The sequence below is a fragment of the Ambystoma mexicanum genome, chromosome 3q (assembly GCF_040938575.1).
Source record: "Ambystoma mexicanum isolate Mex_15411 chromosome 3q, UKY_AmexF1_1, whole genome shotgun sequence".
NCBI classification, from domain to species: Eukaryota; Metazoa; Chordata; class Amphibia; order Caudata; family Ambystomatidae; genus Ambystoma; species Ambystoma mexicanum.
In genome coordinates, this window is record NC_090926.1 from 452,652,219 (window position 1) to 452,673,422 (window position 21,204).

At 45.1% G+C, this 21,204-nt stretch overlaps 1 protein-coding gene across 1 annotated transcript in view; it reads left to right on the plus strand.

Moving 5' to 3' along the window:
* The window catches only part of DIAPH1 (diaphanous related formin 1), a 1,645,861-nt gene that overhangs the window by 1,299,135 nt on the left and 325,522 nt on the right, over positions 1-21,204 (plus strand). The window contains exon 20 of the mRNA XM_069654133.1: positions 19,904-19,998. Coding sequence (XP_069510234.1) covers positions 19,904-19,998 — 95 coding nt within the window. The remainder of the gene's footprint in view (positions 1-19,903; positions 19,999-21,204) is intronic.

Below are 21,204 nucleotides of genomic sequence, written 5' to 3' on the forward strand. Positions count from 1 at the left end.
CTCACCAGTAAACAGACGAAAGATATAACCAAGGAAGATAACAACTAAAGGAATAATGTCTGCATACCACCACGCTATGCTCATGGAATACTCTGGGACACAGCCATTTATTTAACACATAAAATACAACTCTCATAGAGGCTGACATAATCTGCATCCAAGAATCATGGATAACGCAACAACCGATAGCAGATGGATACACCATAATAATGAATCCTGCAATTCAACAGCAAAAAGGCAGACCGTCCACTGGCCTCCTAACTATAATCAAGAATGGACAAAACATCGACATACTAGAATACGGAAACCTAAACCCATGGATACAAATTACAATACTTAAGTATCAATCGGAGAACAAAGAGAATCCACAGCCAAGAACCCAAAGAAGGATCGCTTATGGGCATTAATGAACCTATACTGGAACCCAGCAGGAATAACGGATGAGAAATTTATAGACACAGTAACATCAACAATAAATTACACCAAAGGAAAATACAATGAGATAGAATTTATAATATGCAGCGATTTAAACGTCCACATATTTAATGAAAAAGGAGAAGAACTAGAAATATCTCATCTGTCACCCTGAGCTAAATGCTGGATCAAAGAATTACAATGCAGGAATATGAGATCAGATAGCATTGATACAACTACTGGAAGGCAAAAGGAAACTTGGGCAAGAGGCAAGTCCACTGCCATAATTGATTACATATACATGAGCGAAAACACACATGAAGATCTAAGGGAATCCAGGAACATTAAAACCGAAGTAAGCGACCATTACATACTGAAAAGAACGTTGAACATTGGAAAAACGGCGAACAACAAAGTTGATTCAACAAAAATTGAAATAAACAATGGAAAAAACAGATTTAGAATTGGGAAAAAAGAATGGAAGAACTGCCAAAAATTATGAATAACTCAACACTAGATGAACTAGAAAAAATCAACTATGGATGGCTACTTTTACCATACAGATGCAATAAAATACAAAATGGAACGTTAACAACAAAGAAACACACTCATGCATACAACTATAAAATAACAATCAAGAAAAGAGAAATGAGAACAAAAATAAAACTACTAATGAAACAACACCAACCCGGCAAATATAAGGAAATCAAAACAGAAAAACAACACTACAGAAATTGGATAAAGAACAACAAAGCCATGATATTACAAGAAGACGCAGAGAAGATGCTTCAGACATTAAAGAACAGAAATACGAAACAGCTATGGGCGCTACTACAGGACCAAACCCAAACACAAAACAGTATGGTCTCTGACGTACCAGAAGCAAGATGGACGGAATATTTCACAGAGATCTACGGGAGCAACAACATAACGAAAGCAATACACAAAACATATGGGAATGGGACCATGAAGATCTAAAAAAGGCGATTAATACCCTAAACACCTCCAGAGCCCCAGGCCCAGATGGTCTTTCCAACATGATAATCAAGCAGAATGCAGCAGTGTGGACAGCGATATGCGAGAGCATTTTCAAGATGATATAAAACACACAAAAAATCCCAAACACATGGAAACAAGCCACTATAATACCCATATTCAAGCAGGGAGAAACAAAAGAACCACGAAACTATCGACCTCTGGCGCTCCTAGACCCTTTGGGTAAAATCTTCGCAAAAATACTACTAGGAAAACTAGACAGATGGGCAAACAAAGAAAAGAAATACGCAATAAGACAAACTGGATTCATGAAAACACTGGGTACCAACATACTGAAACATGAAGCCATAAGAATCAAAATACAAATCTACGCCGCCTTCGTAGACTTACGGTTAGCTTTCGACTCTGCGAATAGAGACATTCTATGGGAAAAACTGATCGCATGGAAGTGTCCAACTGACATCGAACCGATTAAACTTTTATATGAGGACACCAGTGTTAGAGTTAGACTATCAAAAGATGGCTTACTCACGGAACAAATAAGCACATGGAATGGACTAAAACAAGGATGCCCATTAGCAGCCACTTTATTTCACCTCTACATGGCAGACCTCGAAACAAACATCTATATACCACAAACAAATCCTCCAAAAATTAACAACACAGCGATACCTTGCATTATGTACGCTGACGACATAGTGCTTCTGGCAAAAACTCAGAGAGGATTACAGATCGCACTTGGAAAACTAGAAACATACATGACATAGAACAAACTGAATATAAATACGAAAAAAACAAAAATCAAAAAGAAAACACAATCGCCAGATCTCTTCCTTCTTTATAGGAAAGGAAAAAATGGACGCTGTAAAAACCATAAAATATCTTGGAATATGGATCCCTCAATCGTCAACAGAAGAAGAATGGGCTGAACATCTTAAAGAAAAAACCTTGTCCCTAGCCCGGCAAGCAAAAATAATCCACTGAAAATATGGCAAATTCTCTGACCCCAGTAATCACATTCTACAGACAAAAAGTCACAGCCATCTTAACATACGGAGCGGAATCCATGATAAACATCAACAACATCATCTGGGACAAACTTGAAGGGTGTTTTTGAAAAAAAGTACTAAACCTGCCAGTCTCACTACCCACCTCACGAATCCGAGCCGAACTTGCACTTCAATCGCTTGAATCCATGGTCTTATGGAAACAACTGGACTTATACAGGAAAATCATGACTAAAACCAATACCCCACCTCTGGAAATATTCAGAACAGAGAAAAACTGTAACAGAGATCACACCTTAGAAAAATGGAAAACAGCGACAGAAGTGAAAAGAGAAGAGCAAGATATATCGACGGAAATGCTATTAGAGAGACCACAAAAAGCAAAAACAAAACTAAAAGAGAATGACTGGCTGATAACCATCCAAAAGAAAAATAGATACCGGCACAATATACTCAACCCATCTGACAATAGAAGACTTAACCAACTACCTTCATACTTACAAATATTTCCATCGTCAAAAATAAGATACATTTATGAGACTACGGCTAAACATCCTCCCGACCCGAGAAATAATGGCAGCTAGAAAACAAATCCCCAAAAGCAAAAAATACTGCTGATTCTGCAAGAACCCCCAGATGACCGAGAGTCTACATCATATAATCATGATATGCCCGGCACTGAATGAAAAAAGACAACAATCAAGAGAATGGTTTATGAACATGCAAACTGTCCTAACACCGGAAAACCGCTGGGCGAGGATGATCCATGGGAAGGAAAAAAAAATGGTCTTTGCCCTAATATCATTTTGGAATAACATCATGAACAATAGACGAACAGAAAAATACACTTACATGATGAAAGAAAACAAGAAGCAAGAAAAAGGACAAAACTTCAATAACCTATGCTATGCAACTTGAGCAGTACACAACAAGAAAGCAAGATGAAAGGTTTAAATGCAAACCAAACATTGAAAAAAAAAAAAAGGCCTCTATCTAGTTTCCTCCATGCAAGGAAGAATAACTCCTGGATAGTTTGGCTGAAAAAGAATATGCAGCAGTACACTGAGACGGGCAAATGCAGATACATTGTTGGCAGTGGCTAACAAAAGCCAATTGGGAGAACTGTCAGAATTACAAGTGGACCTACTTCCCTGAACAACAGGAAGCTTTTCGGCTGGTCTCACTGACGCCAGAGCATTGGCCCAAGACGACATAGAAGTCTCTGTGATTATATAAAGTAGATAAAGCAGGCAGAGGCATATGCCTATGGGCAGATATGAGATTAGACCCGATGCGGACAACACAATTCTTTCAGGATTTGCAGGATAAGATCCTGGACTTGCCATTTGAGTGAAGAGAACTTTCATTGATTGCACTACAGGTGAGGAGCTCACAAGGAAGTACATCCCTATTCTGAGAGACAAGTTCTGATTAAACCACCTCAGATGTCTTTTCAATCTTCTTCAGGCTCCAGGCAAGATTTCATGTCACCATGTCTGGAGTCTTTTGGGGCTTTGTGGAGCGCAATAAGAGACCTCCTTGCTCTCCAAGTGTGCCCTGCAAAAAAACTGAGGATGTCCACGAAGTGCTTATCCACAATGTTGGCTCTGGAGTAGCAAAAGCATAAATCTTTCTGATTGGGTCCACACGTTACCATTTGGGGGAGAATGATGGATTTAGCAGGCTCGGCCCCAATTTCCATGGATTCCTGGGTACTATCAGTGTTTGCAAGGGCTACTGGCCGGCCTTCTCTCTTTTGCACCCCTCTTGCCCCTCCTCTCTGCCAGATCAGCGCCACCATCTTTCAGATAGAGGTCCAGTTTCTTCAATACGAAAGCATTAGTACCTTTCTCCAGAACAGAGAAACAGCAGGACGTTTATTCAAAGGTATTCACTGTGTAATGGTGCAGAAGTAAGACTCTGACATGGAGGGGTCATAGTGTTGGCTATAAGCTTTTATTCAAAGATGCAAAATGAAAAGAAAACCCTAACTCGAGAGGGGCTTCCCTGCCTCAATGGAAATAACTAGTGTCAGACTGTCGAAAGTAAACGTCCCACTGTCCAGTCTCAAAACCCTAACTCTGTCCCTTACACACTAAGCTAAATAAATGAACAGTGATGCTGTCTTGATCCAGAGGGGTGACTCTCTTTCCCTGGACAAAAGGCACTTCTAGTCTTGATCAGATTCTCGTTATCCAACTACAGCCAAGGACTTGTCTTGATCAGATTCTCGTTGTCCAACTTCAGCTCCTCCTTGCCTTGCAGAGAAACTTCTTTCCCCAGTCTTCCTCGGGCTTACAAATCAGTTTGTGGGGTCCCACACCCTGGTTGGCAACTTTAGCTTACCCTCACCAGCTATTGAGTTGAAGAGGAACAGCCTGCATACTCTTTCCAAGCAGTCATGGGTCCTCGTTCCTTTGGTGCCGACCTGGATCCCTCGCACCAAATGCTGCACTGAAGAAGTCTTGCCTGGTTGCTATTTGCAAGCTGTAGACTTGGTTCACTCTCCTGCCAAGCCTTAGTACAAGTCCTTGTATGATTTTGGTGTCCCAGACTCACCTTTCCGGCTTTTGTAACAACCTCCTTTAGGTTTTTGAGCCCCTGTTGCTTCCTGTGTACCTTGTGTTAAGGTAGCTTGGCTCACTCGCGGTACTCTGGTAACCTTCTGAGCTTTGTTCCCCCTGCAACGGCTCCGCAGTCTTCTGCTCAGGGATGGCGGGCTGGTGTGGTTTCGCGGTCCTCGTGTTTGAGTCACCTTGAGTCTTGGTTTGCTTCCAGACTCTCTCTCCTTCTGCAAGGCATCCCGGTCAGCGACCGTCTGCCCGGCAGGCTTGTCTCTCCTCTCGCGGTTCCTCCTGGGAGGGCTTGGCAAACTGTCCAGTCCTTCATTGGTTTTGATCTTACTTCTGCCAAACACTGCTCATGAACCACTATATTGATGAGTGGTTACAATGCATACTCAGTATTTCTCTGCATTCCCTCCCCATCCAGTGGCGGCTGGTGACTTTGAAAGGTGGTGGGGCGTACATTGCTTGGTGCAAATTTCGGAGTGAGCGAGCCCAACCCACACTAAGGGGGGTCCGTGGGGTTTCTCCCACCGTGAGAAAACATTTGAAAAATGGCTTCCAAAATGTGCAATTTACTGTCCAAACCCACAGAAATTACATAAAAAGCATTAGGTTTTGCATACTAATGGTGGTACATTATTCTTACGTGTGCAATTATTATGATGTAATTTATTTGGACAATGCTCTCCCTTCCAGACCTATCCGTGCCAATTCCACTTGCTGCTGCGCTGCCTTTCATCCTTAATAGAAGTATGTACGGAACTTAATTGGATTGGCTGGAAAAGACTCTGGTATTTAAAACGGGGAGGGTTAAGCACTATGAAGAAACACGTTGTCACCCCCTCTCTCCGTGATGTCCTCTCGTCCTTTCTTTCCTCACTTCTGTCCTTAATTCTTTCCTCCTTCTTCCCACTTCCCCCTTCCCCTTTATTCCACTCTCCCTCATTCCTTTCTTCTCTGCTTCCTTGCTCTCTGCCTTTATACACTTTCTTTCTCCTCTCTCTCGCCTCTTTGTACCTCACTTGCTCGCCCCCTCCACACACACCTTTCTCGACATGATCTGCCCAGGCAGTTTTATATTTCACTTTTCCGCAGATTTCCACTTCTGTTTTCTCTTCGACTTAACTAAAAGAGAATTGTTCTTATCTGTGCGTTTAATCGCTACCCCCACACCCACACACACAGGGGGTCTCTGCCTCCTGCTGTCCCTTGGTGCAGAGAAGGCTGCCTTTAGGCACTGTCTCTTTGTTCTGCCACTTAGTGAAGAGGAAACACTTTTTGCGGGGGGTCACCAGGCTTCCACCTTCTCTGCAGTGCATGGAGCGAGTGGCAGGGCAGGGCCCTCAGCTGGGAGCTAGCTCTCCAACCAATCCTACTCTTGCTCATCCTGCTCATTGTACTATTCTATCAGCGTGCCAGTCTTTTGGATGTTAAGACTGTCAAGAGTTTGTCCTTTTCGAGTACCCGTTCTACAGTTACTGTCTCAACGCATTAAAGCACTCATTGCCTGGCCACCCCCTCCCAATAGATGTCCAACATTCACACACTGGGTAATTGGGAACCCGCAGATTGCGCGTGTCCAAGGGAATGCATTTCAGGCTAACCTCAACCCCCTTGCAGTCACAAGCCACTGTCACTTGGACCTACCACTCTGTACGGACAATGCCCCCCCCATCCTTCTATCCCTCGGTCACCTTGCCCACAGTCAACCTCCGGAGCGTCCTCTCTGACAGGTGGGCTCGGCAGTGCCAGGGGTAAGATTCTGCAGTGTCTGTAGTGATGGTAAAACTCGACCTTTGCAAACAACCCTCCATGCTTGCAGGGACCGCTTGAGCCTACCACACTAGTGTGCATCTACTGCAAACACTACCCATGGAGTCCTAGCAAACTGCTCTCCTTTCACCCTGTGCTTCCCTTATAAGCCAGATGCGCTGAGTCCAGTGGCCTGCATCCAATTATGTCAAACACCCCCGGCCCACCCACCCCGCCTGCCCCTCTAGAATCTTCCCTTAATAGTGTTTGCTCCTGTGTACCTGTTCCTTCTCCTTTACAGACCAGGGACTGGACTCCCAGGCAGGGTCACAGTACATCACTTTCTGCACAAGCCTCAGCACTCTGATTGTGAGACCACTGTGTAGTATTTGGTCACAGTGCATACACATATTTACTTAATATGTACTCTTGTTGCAGAGGGAAATCATTTTCTGCAAGGGGCTGTCACCTCATCCGTTTCTTGATACAGTGAGAAAACGTGCAAAATATTTACATAATTACTCCATGAAGCACACGCTGCTATAGTTCTAGCGTTTCAAAGCGCTGTCAATAACTGTTGTTCTACGATTACCCAAAAGTATCGCAATGAATAGGAACTTAACCCACTGAGCTATTTGATCGCAGAAATCACATTTTGCTGTCTCTTGGGCCAGTGCCGAGACAGAAACGGGCTAGGAAGGGCTTAACGCCCACACATTTAGGAAGTTGAAGACAGAAGGCAGCACTCATGCCCAGGGCACTACAGCAAGAGCCCTGTCCAGTCTCTCACCTGTGAGAGCAGAGTGTCTAGGGTGAAGCAATCCTGAATTGGCCGCAGCAGCCCGGACTTCAAATCAGAAATCTACTCTGCCAGTATGGGGATGAGTGCAGAATATCACTTTTTGTTTTGTTAAGGGTCTGTTATGGGGCCAGGAAGGGCCGGCACCCACGTTCATGGAACAAACGTCTACATTGCAGGCGGAAAATGGGGGTTAGAATGAATTTGCATTACAAAAAAAAGGGTCCCCCACTAACGGAAATGGCAAAATGAGTCGGTATTCACCAATGCTGAATACCGACTTGTTTCACTGGATTGCAGGTTTACTAAGCCAGCAATGGTATGCATTTGTGGCGTGCCGTGGCTTCCCCTCTGCTTCATGGTATTCAAGGGCCTATTTAGAGAAGTGCACAATTGCTCAAAATGGTCCCTCTCACATGTTAATTATGCCAAGCCGAATAGGTACCATAGGACTAGGGGATCAAGGATGCAAAACTTGCAACAGCTTTACAATCAATCCGACAGCAAAAAACACCTTGTGCAGTGATATACAACATTTCACAGGTAGTGTAAAAAAAAATAACTGTGCAACGGCAACCACATGTGTCGTGCTGGTCAGCACAGTACGTAACCTGGCCTAGACAGACCGTCGACACAGAGAACCACTACTACGCCCAACATTCCCTGGAGCAGTGCTCCAGGACAGGCCTGGACTGGGAGCACTGTCCTGGGGAATGAAGGGCAGGCAAGCACCTCTCAAATTACACGTAATTAACTTACCCTAATCGGAGGTAGACCATGTGCATTCAACTGGACCCTCTTGAGAGAACAGTGTTCTGGGCAGCAACATTCGGACGAAGTGAGAAGGTGGAACAAACAGGATTTCCGGCGTCACAGGTCTGGGCCCAGCCAGCCACACTGAATGTCATTGGCTGGCAAACAGCCAATGACATTGCAGTAAATGAATTGTTGCTATGCCGAAATTACAGCAGCAGGTCACGTCAGCTCCTCAGGTGCGCTATTTGCGCACAGATTTATCCTGGCGGGGCCACCCCATTAGCGCCCCGTCAGCCTCTACAATGCAATGGGGGTTACGTAAAGTGCGTGGAGCTACGAGCTCCACGCATTTTACAGTAAAAAAGCAGCGTAAAATGGGACGCGCCCCTCTGTGCAGCCTACCCAGCCTTGATAAGACGGCAGAGAGTGGCATATTTATATTTTCTTTTTGCCGTTAAGCAGCACAGTGCAGAGCTGCTAAAAAAATGATGCAAATTGCAGAACTGCTCTCTGCACACTTGTGTGTGTCACTCCCTGCATCGAGGAGGCCATGGGTGGAGGGGCGGCGCCCACCCGCCCTATGTAAGCAGCCGCCACTGTCCCCATCTCAGTACTGGGTGAGTATTGAGATGGTAACTCACTAGTGCTCCTCCTCCTCTCAGTACCCTCTATTTGATTTGCTTTTGCAAAGGAGATAGGGTGGGAGGGTAAGTTTGAAGAGGAATGAGGCGAGGAAGGAAAGGTGGGGTAACTCTGGAAAGGGGCCCCAGGGTCATGTTCTGGGTGGGAATACTGTGTTATCCAGATGCGGTCGACACTTGTCCAAAGGGTGTCTCCCCTCCTATGAGATCCACTGTTGAGCACCACCCACAGGGGGACTGGTGCTCGACGGGTGGCAGCACCACGACCAAGGGGGACTATCTGGTATTGGCCTCACCACCGTGGCTTCATGGGAAACGGGTCCCCCTTCAGAAACGGTGACAACATTGTGGGATTCATCACAACTATTATGAAAAAGTACCAGGCATGCCTGAAAACAGTACTACACCTTTCTCCTGTAAACTCCTTCCTGACCCCGGAAAAATTCAATATGGCCAGGCCAGAGTCGTTACTTCCTAGCTCAAGGTGACTGGCTGTGTGCAATAGACCTTAAGTATCCCTGTCTTTCATGTTCCTGTTTCCTCCCTCACACCTCCAAACAAATGTTCCTTTGCCTTTATCTGAGGATCACACTTCCAGTACATGGTATTTTATTTCGGCCTCCATTCACTACTAAGAGTGCTTGCAAAGCTTGTGGTGCAAGTCTGTGCCATCTTAGTCTAAAAGGCATCCATGTTTGTCAGTAGTTAAACGATTAGCTACTCCATCTGCCGAGGAGGCTTCCGCTTCACTTCAGGTGTTGTTGGATCTGCTTTTCTGTTTAGACTTTTAACCAACCAGAAGAAGTCACAGCTGCTTCCTGTGACGATTTACGGGATCTTTTAATTTCATGACACATGCAGCAGGCGGTCTTAAACTCATATACTTTCATTGCAGGGAGGATGAGAGACGAGATTGTTAGAACAGAATCAGTTGACCTATTCTCCTGAGTTTCAGGTACAAGTTAACATGTTTAAGTAACATACGACAAAAGTTTGAAATTTATGTGTGTTATGGCATCTAAAATATTCCTGTATGACTGCATTTGTAGAGCACGCCCTGAGGAAGGCCGACAGACTGAAATGCATCGAAATAATGGGGAGAATGAACTAAAATCAAATCAAAAGACTTACTTTTACGTCCCATCCCCTTTCCTCCATACTGCATGGGTGTCCCTTCCAAGGGACGGGAGACGGAAACTTTTTCAGCAGAAAAAACCTTCTTCCTCTTTAAATTTAGAGGCGCGGGGACAAGGGCCTGGGAGCATGTACCGCCCTGACTCCACCCCCCCGGTGCCACACCTCAGTCCTCTTTTCCGCGTCGACGGGAACGGGCCGAATTCACCAGCACTCCTGGGTTTGGCTTTGGCCATGTAATTCCACGCGCGGATACTTCTTCTCGTCTGTCTTTTTTGTCTTTTTATCATTCAGGTACTCGGTCATCAGGCATCCTACTCCTCCCCGGCGCATGCCGACTTTTTCCAGGGTTCAGCAGGTGTCCAGCCTGCGATGGGCTCTTTCCAACTAAAGACCCCCACGCCCTCTACCTACGTTGCCTTGGCCCTAACCACGGCTGGCAATCTTGTACAGTGTGTCACACGCTCTCCTCGAGGTCTCTGAAGAACAGACTAGCCAGGAGGGAGCTCTTCCAGTGATCGCCTCCAGAGGACCTGAAGGACAATCATTGACCCAGGCCCAAGGTAGGGCCTCTTTTCCAGCACACCCCGCAAGGGAGACTCCTTCCAGGGAACTCTCACGCGCGAGAGGAAACGCTTAGGTTCTCATACCAGCACGAGTGTAGAGGCTAAGTTAGCTACAGGCCGAGGGGTCAGCAGATCCTCCGGGTGACAGTGATGAGGGCCTGGAAAGGTTCTTATTCCGGAACCTGTTGGGTTCTAGTACCAGCACACGTACCGTGGCTAGCCCAGCTACCGGCCTCATGGCTGAGGGGTCTCCAGACCCTTTCGGTATCTATGCTGAGGGACCGCAAGGTTCTTTTACCAGGGTTACTGCCGAGGGGCAACATCCTAGTACCGGCATCAGGTCCGAGGGGGTGCCTTCACGCAGCACTGCCCGCAGCTCTGCCGAGGGCAATACGCCTTCCAGGCCACGGCCCGAAGTGCAGGATAGGCCTTTTGCTCCAACACCAAGCATCTTGAGCGGGGCTGGGTCCAGGGAGCCTGGCACCACGACTTTGGCACGTAGTACGCAGCTCGACAAAATTGGCCGCCATGCCAGACAAGATGGCTGCTTGTCCGATACTCCCTCTTGCAGAGCGGGTGGAGGCAAGAGTGGCAAAGGGAGACTGGCGTCAACTATGTGTGTGGCGTACAGTCTATCCATCAGCGGAGCAGGGCGGGTTTCCCCTGTACCCCAGGTAGGGTGTGCCCTGGCCCTGGACCACTCCGCTGAAAGCACTTGCCGAGTCTACAGCCTCTGAGGTCAGGTTGTTTGAAACGTTCCTGGGGCTGATGCAAACTCCCTAGGGGGTGGGAGGGGCACCCTCTGGGGTGCCATCAGGGTCATGCTCCCTCATGATACCCTCCTGCACCCATAGTCATTCTTCCGATGGCTCTGGTACCAGGGGCCAGAGCGCAGATGCTGCTGCCTGAGTTGGCTCTTCCGATTCCGGCTTCCCTGCTTCCCACAGTACAGGTTGCTCCACACCAGCCTTCGCAGCAGCCGCCGGCTCCGGTCTCCACACCGCAGCCCATAGCACTCCTCCGCCAGCTCCGGACCCTCCGAGCCCCGTGGTCACGGACGAGTACCACCTTGTATGCCATCTTCAGTCGGGGCCTTCCACGAACGCCTCTCAGGTTTGGCAGGTTGTTTGGGCCTTCCTCGGCCCTAAGTAGAGAAGCCCCAGGAGGAGGTCTTAGCGGAAGCTCTCACCTTAAGGCCCCCTACCAGAAACGGGGATCCCGATGCAGAGAGAGGTAGTTGCTCTGGCCATCAGGGGGTGGCTCGTGCCGCACTAGGCCCAGCCTGTCGCTCAGCGCCAGGTAATGGCACATGGAGGGGAACGCACTCTTGCTTTCAGTGCTCTACGGAGCCAGCGCGCCTTAAGGCGGGACCAGGAGAATCCCGTCTGGCAGCGCAGGTCATTATGGAGTCCTCTGGGGCTCACACCGATGCCTCTGCCTGGGCCATCCGCATTGCCACGGACATGAGAAGGACGGCCTGGCCCCGGGCTACCAGGTTAATCCCGGGGTCCAGGAAACGCTTATTGGACCTTCCCTTCAAGGGTGGCGACCTTTTCCACTCCTCCACGGAGGGGGAATTAGATAAAAGGTGAAACAGCTTGCACACTGTGAGGGCTTTATCTCTTCTTAGGAACGCCACGCCCAAGACCTCATCCAGTCGTAGCCACGCCACGACTGGAGCGGGCTCTTGGCAGGTTCTGAGGCTTCCTGGGCGGAGGTCCAGACAGCCCTAACTTTCTCTGAGTCAGCATCGGAGGAGACGACAAAGGGGTCGGGGCAAGAAGTTTCTTCCAATCTCTCTCCTCTGCAAAAAAAAGTGGGGGGCATTACACGCCTCTTTGGGTCCATGTGACCCGGTGGGGCACCTCCTTGCCTTTTGCGTGCAATTATTCGGACCCCTTGATCCTCTTTGTAGTCTCCATGGGGTACCTCCTACCGGAACCTTCCTCTCCCACAGGCGGGACAGCAACTCTGCTGGCAGAGCCCCGGGCACTCGTCTAGAGCCAGGCTGTTGAAGAAGTCCCAACCTCCCAGCAAGGCTTGGGCTTTTATACCAGGATTTTTGCCATGTCTTCACCGGCTCCCAATGAAACGGTGCTGTGAATTTCAGTTTATATGTCTTGCCTTCAAGGCCATTTATGCTCTGGCTCATTGATCTCCCTATGTCACCTCTCTCGGGACCTTCATGCTCTGCCTCTCAAAATTCTTCTGTCTGTCCCTCTTCCTCCCTGTGTAGCCTCTAGATTTCGGTCATTTCAACTCTTGGCTCTTAAACTTTGGAAAGCTCTCCTCTCCCTCTGGACAATGTCTGTTTGTTCATCTTCTACACGCTGCTTCTTTAACAGAATTTGTAAAATGTGTAATTTTTTAGCCAAATCTGAAATATTAGTCCTTGAAAATCGAAGGGGAAGTCAAACCAAAAAGAACAAGAGGAGATGGACATTGGGAGCAGATGCCTTGAAACAAGTCTCACATAGTCGATACTTGGGCACTCTGGTAAACTCGAGTATAAATGATGACCCGATTGCGAAAAAGATTGCAAGTAACTGCAAACAGTTAACAGCACAGGGTACTATCAAAAAAAAAAGGGAAATTTTCATACAGACCAATAATACATTTCTGCAAGAGCAAGGTGGTGCCAATATTAGTCTTTGGAGCGGAAAGTATGTTTGGATGTTCGTCCCAGATCTGGTCCAGGTGCGAAAGTATGTTCTGGAAGCGAATCCTCCAGCTGCCCCAAGGGTACCCTACGGCTTGTGTACTGTACGAAGTAGGCTTGTCTACACTGAATGCCAGAATAATGTGAAATAAGTTAACCCTATATAGTAAGACCTTGGAAGAAGCGGAGTTACCTCCCTTCGAAGAAATGATTGAAGGGAGAAAGCAGGAGACTGAGACGCCAATAGCAATGTGGAGACAACGATGCAAAGATATATTGAAACAACTAGCTACTGATGAAGAGACACTACGGAACAATCCAAATGCAGTAAAAAAAGAAATTGCTACAACTAGACTGGATTGAAACATCAGAAAAAAGAACAAAACATAAATGCATGAGAAATTCTCCCACTGAAGCTAAAGGACTCAACAGCATACCCAAGTATATGGTACTTTTCCCATGTAAACGCCTAAGAAAGATCTATTTAAAATTCAGATTGAATCAGTGCGAAACCAAGGAAATCCTAAGCCAAAGACAAATCATACGAACAGAAGATCTAAACTGTAGATTCTGCAATTGCAATGAGGAAAGCTTAAAACACATAGTCCTCTTCTGCCCAGGCGTAAGAATTATAAGAACGAACAACTTGGGAAAAGAGATGGACAAATGCTCGACTTACAGCTCCGATGACTGGTGGGTCCAAATGCATAATAACGAATGCAAACACTTGACATTAGCATTCACAAAGTTCTTGGAACAGTTACAAAAGAAGATGGAGATAGGGATGAGTAAAACACTGGAGAGAAAATGATTAAATATAACTTTTAAGAAGGTGTAGTAGAATGAGAGGACGACAACCGGATTTTGGTTCCTTTCTTCTTTTTTTCTTTTTCGCTAACATAGCTTTTGAGTTTTACATTTCAAATGTTTGTAATGAACTATATGAAATTTTAAAAAAAAACATTGTAATTCGTCAAATTAAACCTGCTCCAGTCCTTATCCTCTTAAGATTCTCTGCTTCTCAATGTGACGATATTTACCAACCATTCTCATTTATTTTTTGTATCATTGTCTATTTGTACAACACTTGGGATAAAAGCGCTATATAAGCTTTGTAAATAAATCCCTTTCCTCTGGAAAGAAATGAAAACTTTGATTGGAGCTCAAACATTTTGTGAAGCCTCCTTTCAGATCCAGTGGAAGAGCACCAAAACCTCATTATCTATAGAACTGTCGCACTTGCCTGAATGACTGGAGAACCGACCATGTAAATGCAAGAGACAAATGAAAAAAACATCAGAGACTTATCAGGCATAATTGGACATTGCTAGAGTGAGTAATAAATATATAATCAGCACAGGACTATGTGCCTGCCTGCAATCCTTGCCAAGCCACTGGAGCTAAAGTGGGGACCTCCTTGATACTTCTGCCCAGACTACAAAGGAACAGTCAATTTGTGATTGAAAAGGGACATTTCGCCTACACAGAGCATTTGTGGAGCAATGTGTACTGACCACAACTGTGGCCATTAAGTGATGTGTTCAATGCAGTAAGAGAATATATATTCAGTTCCTCAGAGATGATTAGGCATTTCATTATTGTCAGTGCTAGAAACACTCAGGCTACTGTACGAATACTCGAGGAAATGACATATTCAGAGAAATGCTTTTGAATGTATGTGTGCACGGACATTTTACTTGGGAGATTATTTTCAAGAACATAATTTACTGAAAAATGAATTTCTCTGGAGAAAAGCAATTCAAGCATTTTAGAAGCTCAACTCCGACTAGATAGGAATCTGCAGTTTTGGGCTCCTTGAAACCCCACCATGTGGGACCTCACACTCCAGTGTTCAGGCTCTTCTTTGCTTATGCAGAAAGTCAGAAAAAAGGAGTTAAACACTTGGGGTACCCATTTTCTTCCTCTGATACTCTGCCAGTCAACCTGATCTAGGAAGCAGATTCTGGTTATCCATCAACTTAAAAACAGCCATAGTGCTTTTTACAGGTTAAGTCATTTAAGCTTTGGCTTTAGCAAATCGAGCCTTACTTGAGGAACTGGAATGCCTGGATAATACATTTTGCATTACTGTGTTCAAATGCATTTCTTAGCTGTGCCAATCTTTCTTCATCGGAAGGGGAGCTCTGCCTAAACCCTGCTACTAAACATGTAGTCATGGATTACCTTTTGGGCTATTGTTCCCACTTTACACAGGATTGTGTGAAACATCTTGCGATTGAGCCTCCCTTTTAACGGAAGACTAACCAAGGTGTGCATCAGTTCAATTAGCCACAGATTAAGTAAATAATTAAAATTAGATTCCCAGGCATGCTAAACATTTTGCGACTAAATGTACTAATGGATTGAGCTGTAAGCATTTTGTAAGTGACTTAAATGGCTTGAGTCTCCTATCTAGTGCAATGGCATACAATCTATGAGACAGAAAAGGGAAGCAGTTTTATTTTGTTTATTTATAAATTGCGCCAAAGCCTGTGGGCATCAGGACGCATTCATTTAAACGAGGACAACAAATTGTTAAGGCAAGATGCCGGACTGTGATTTACTTAACCTATAAGTTTCTGGGGTTATTAAAAAATGTGTGTTTTCAGAGCTTTCCTAAATGCTAATTGGCTGCTCTCTAATCTGACTGTTTTTGGTAGTCTGTTCCATATTTGGGCTGCTTTAACTGGGAAGGATTTACCTAATCAGTTGGATCGAGCGAATGATGGGCAGACACTCTGCCCCGTGATTCTGATGTCAACGTGCGGCATGGGATGTAGTGAGTTATCTGTTCCTTCTGGCCACCCAGATATATAGGTAGAAATCCGTCAAGACACCAGTGGACTATTGTCATGGCTTTAAAAGAGATTCTGTCCCTGATGGTCAGCCAATGAAGAGCTCCTCTGTCAGGGGTGATATGTTCTCTTTTGGTTTTCTTGCTAACTATTCTTACAGCACTGTTTTGTATCACCTGGCACCTGTCAATGCACCCATTATTTGCTCCCACCATCAGAGCATTATCCTAGTCCAGCCTAGACAGAATCGTAGCCCTTGCTATGGTGGCGCTGTTCTTCTCGTTCAAATATGGTCTAGTGTGCTTCAATAGCCGCAAGTAGTATTGGCTGCCCGGATTTAAAATACATTGTCTAATGTATTTCTGAGGAGTACTGGGTCACTGCATTGAAAGACGACAACAGTTTACAGGGAACGGAAACACATTTTCTAAAGGAATTGCCAAGAATGCTTGAAAATAATCAAGGATTATCACAAAAGAGAGAGAGAACACCAATTTACATTTCTGGCTGTTATCTACATCAATGCACTTAAAATTTATATGCATCCGATGGTTACGTCAGGACGTTATTATACCATGCCTTTGTATAATTGTAATGTGGTCTTACACACTGTTACTAACATCACTTAACCATTGAATGCATATAAATTATAAGTGCATTGATGTAGACAGCAGCCAGAAATGTAAATTGGTGTCCTCTCTCTCTCTCTTTTGTGATAATCTACATATGACGAACGCATAGAATGGTTTTTTATGCATTTTTAGTAGTACTGTTTGAGAAAAATATCATTAAAATATGTTAATTTTGTTACTTTGACTACGGTGCTATATATATAATTGAATGATACTTCCATTTTGAAGAACATTTTCTGAGTAGCCCCTACGGTGTGGTAGAGGTGGGTAGCTAGTGGTGATTGTGTTCTGTTTCCCTATGTATTGTCCTCTCACACCACAGCCCCCCTTACAAAAAATTGAGGAAAACCTTTTGCTCAAATCACTTTTACCCAGTCTTCACTTGGATACAGCTATAATTAACATTTCACAGGAAAATTGAAAATGTGTTTAGATCTCTGGCAGTCAAGGTGTCTACCGTAGATGTCTGCCAAGAAAGTATTGGGAATTTGCACCCTGAGCATTAGAATGAGAATGGCTTTCCAATTAAGTAACTGACCTTAAAGTGATAATTTCTTCCAATCTTATTAAACAAGCTCTTTAAAAATTACAATTACAGGGTTGTGATAGGGTCTTCCATAAAATCCTTTAAGTATTTTAGTGTCAAAATTCAGAAGTGAGATCGGACTATATGAGTCACAGTTCTCTCTAGCTCTCCCTTCTTTATGGAGCACCGCCACCCTGGACTGAAGGAACAATTTTGGGGCTGCCTCCCCTTCCATGATAGTTAAGTAACCTCTGCAGGAAGGGTGCCAGTATGGCTGCATGTTTCTTTTAGAAGTTGGATTTAAAACCACCTGAGCACAGTTTTCCCTGATTTCATTTCTTTGATTGCGGCAGGCACTTCTAAGAGCATTATAGCACTTTCTAGTGTTTCTTGATCATCTGAGCTCAACTTTGATAATGGCAATTTTCCTACGAAAGACTCCGCCCCTCACATCTACTCCTTTGTGTATGCTATATAGTGCACTATAGAACCTGCCAAATCTAGCCGCCATTTCTTTAGTGTGTGTCAATAACCCTCCATTTTCATCTTGCATCTCCCTTACTCTTCTATCTTCTTGTTTCCTCTTCAGTCTATTTGCCAGTATCGTGTTTGCTTTATCTTCTTTTTCATAAAAAGCATGTTTGCAGAATCAAGAGTTTGGCAAGTATCTTGTCTGACCATAAGTCATTCAGGGCTGTTCGTTTGGCTAATATCCCTTGAACTAGAGTCCCTTACTTTCTCTTGTTTCCTTAACCTAGTTTCCAGAGTCCGGATCACCTTTCTCTTCTATCAGCGTGCCCTCCCTTTTCTTTGCCCCTCATTCACCTTCCACAATAATGAATCCTCTAAGGGTGGGTTTGCCTGCCTACCAAACTATATTCAAATCAACTTCCCCAGTGTCATTAATGAGTCGTTTTTCATATTCGTCTTCATGTCTTCTTCAAAGACCTTCTCTTTGAACGTGTCGCTGCGCAACCACCTTCTCCCGTGCTCCATCTCATCCCCTAATGCCAACGTTGTAACCACCGGTTCATGATCAGACCATCCCACCAGGATTATAGAGGCCCCCATTCTTATGTATTCCCATCCTGCTTCCCTAAGGATGTGATCTATACGTGATATGTTTTGTGCGGGATCGAGTAAAATGTGTATCATTCAGCATTGGAGTGCGCCATCCTTCAAGTAGCACATAAAAAATGAAACCGTGTCAATTATGCTCTTCTTTCCATCTCATAAATATTTCAAAAATGGCTATATGGAATCCCAATTGCCTCTTTTCCATTTTGTGGCTACCCATCTACCCCCCATTTCTTTCTTTACCTCCAGTATTGTCAGACCCAGGGATTTTTTAGCATTTAATACCAACTCCTCCCATTTCTTTCCAGGCCAGATTGCTTCCCCGAATTATCAGGCAGTCTTTGCATGTCAAGTTTTTAACCCATTACCTCCATAGAGGCCATAATGTGTCTGAATCCTCTGGAAAACACATCAGTGGCCACAGGGTGTTTGTTCGCAGCTATTGTACCATTGTAAATGGAACAGAGACCAGTCCCCGGGCGCATGCGGGTGTGGGTGAGACAACCCCCCCCCATCTATGAACCGGAGCATTAACCTTACTGGGAGCACTTCGGCATGGCCCTCTTAACCGGGATTTTTTGCCACTGTGGTTCACTGCTCTACACTGAGCAAATATCACTGCCCCTTTGATGTTCCATTAGAAGGCCTTGCACAGGAGCGCATTTACCAGCCTTGCCAAATCTAATTGAGCAGCATTTGTAACCCATTAGTAACTTTTATCTTTTGGTCATCAACCCCATGTGGCAACATTTCAGTAAGCTCTGTCTGAACTGTGGTCCCTAGAAGCCAGCTTAAATGACTGCAGACAGTCCATTTTATAATGGAAAAAAACGTTAAGGCCAATTCCAGCAAAAGAAAAATCTGTTTAATTGAATCCTATCTTACTTCCATTGTCTGTGTATTTGGCTGGCACTTTAAGGCTGCCTTTTATCATGAAAATCTATTATTCTCTTCAGATCTAGTTGCACGCTTTAACCAAACCCTAGTACCTTAACATTGTGTGTGGTTGTTGCACTCTGAAGAATTAAGGGTAGTATGTAAAGGGTGTTTGTTTTTTTTTACAGAAAGAGGTATGGCTCAATCAAGTTAAGCACGTTTCCAAAATCTACTCCCTTACATATTTTTCTAGCCCAGGTCATGAGACACATTGACTTGGAATAAATGCTGCATACCTGCCATTTTCCAACAGTTTACAGTGTTTTTTAACGAATGGAAAAATAACGATAGTGTTGTCGGTATTTTCATTCTTTTATTTACATGCACTATCCAACACTTTCCCCAAATATTCTAGGACTAGAGTTGGTATATAAAATTACACCAGTCCTAAAATATGTCAAGGAGGGTGTTTGGTGCATTTAAATAAAAGAATGAAATGTCGTTATTTTTTCATTCGTTATAAACACTTGGAACCTTTCCAACCTGTCTTTCTTGCGGAACATCAACATGGATCCTTGTGACCTTTTTCAGATTAGGTATTTGCTGTCCTTACAATGGCACATCTTTTAAATTTGGAAAGCAGATCGACCGTACAAGCAACCCAACAGAATTGAAGAGTAACATTACTTTTATTTTTCATCTACAGCAATTTTCCTAGGCTCCTTCCGCATGCCATACCAGGAGATAAAAAATGTCATTTTGGAGGTGAATGATGCAGTGCTAACTGAATCCATGGTACAGGTGAGTGATACCATACTTGTCATGATAGAATATGGTTGCGTTTGATATTCAGTACACCCTCATAAATTCCTTGATTATACAGTTGTTAAACAATCTATGCTGCTATTACACCCTGTGATGAATCCAGGGAATGTGTACCTTCTCCCAAAGGGGGAGCCACACCCTTTGGTATAGTGGGCATGGGTGGAGGGGATGAACCTGCTAATTTTAAAACCACCTAGGGGACAGGGCAAGCAGGGATTTTATTCAACCTCCCTCCTTTGAAAGGTCCAGTGTGTTTGCTGGCTATAAGGGGATTGAGCAGTATGATTACCCTTGTAACACTTTGGAAGTGGCTGGCAAAGCTCTGACCCTTATAGTATCAATGGAGGATTCCATCTGGTAGAAGCTGGAGTTATAAAAGCATCAGAGGAACACTATGCAGTGCGACCTGCATCGGAGGAACGGAGTCAGACACAGAGCAGCGGAGAGTCCTGCTGAAGGCAGCACAGTCTTCAGCCAGTCGGGCGACGGGGCGAGAAGCAGCGAACCAATGCCAGCAACCCTCAGCGCTGATGCGTCTGAGAACCAGCGGCCGAACCAAAGGCTGACACGGAGAACGAATGCAGGGACCCAACATACAGATTGGTTCACGGTTCCCCATACTGCCAAAGCGACTGCCTCCAGGAACACAGCCACAATGCAGAAGGTACACATGTGTTCTTAGGAGCACGGAAGAGGACTGGAAGTCTCAGCAAAACCCCATGGTGGCGGTAAGAGATACAAAACCCCACGACAGGGTGAGAAACTGGAGATTCCTGGGCAGGGTATATGCCAGCTGACCCCCATAAAGGCGTGAAAGCCAAAAAACCTGATGGCGGGTGAGAGACTTTAAAGCCTTTGCAGGGTAATCGTCAGACGACCCCACAAAGGGGTGAGATTCACAGAACCCCACGGCAGGCTGGTAAACCGGGGGACCAATGGCAGGGTGAAATCCACACTACCCGAGGACTGCGTAAGAGACACTCAAATCCAAACTTGAAGGAAAGAGTCCACAATACTGTTGAAAAAGGTGAAAGCACTAACAGGGCTGCCGAAATCTTCGCCGGTTCCCACGGATCGCTCTGATCCAAGGCCTTCCCTGCATTCGCAGCAGCGCATGACGACTGGGCAAACTAAGAAGACTAAGGGCGCTACTCCTAATCTTGCATAGGTCGAAAGTCGGGA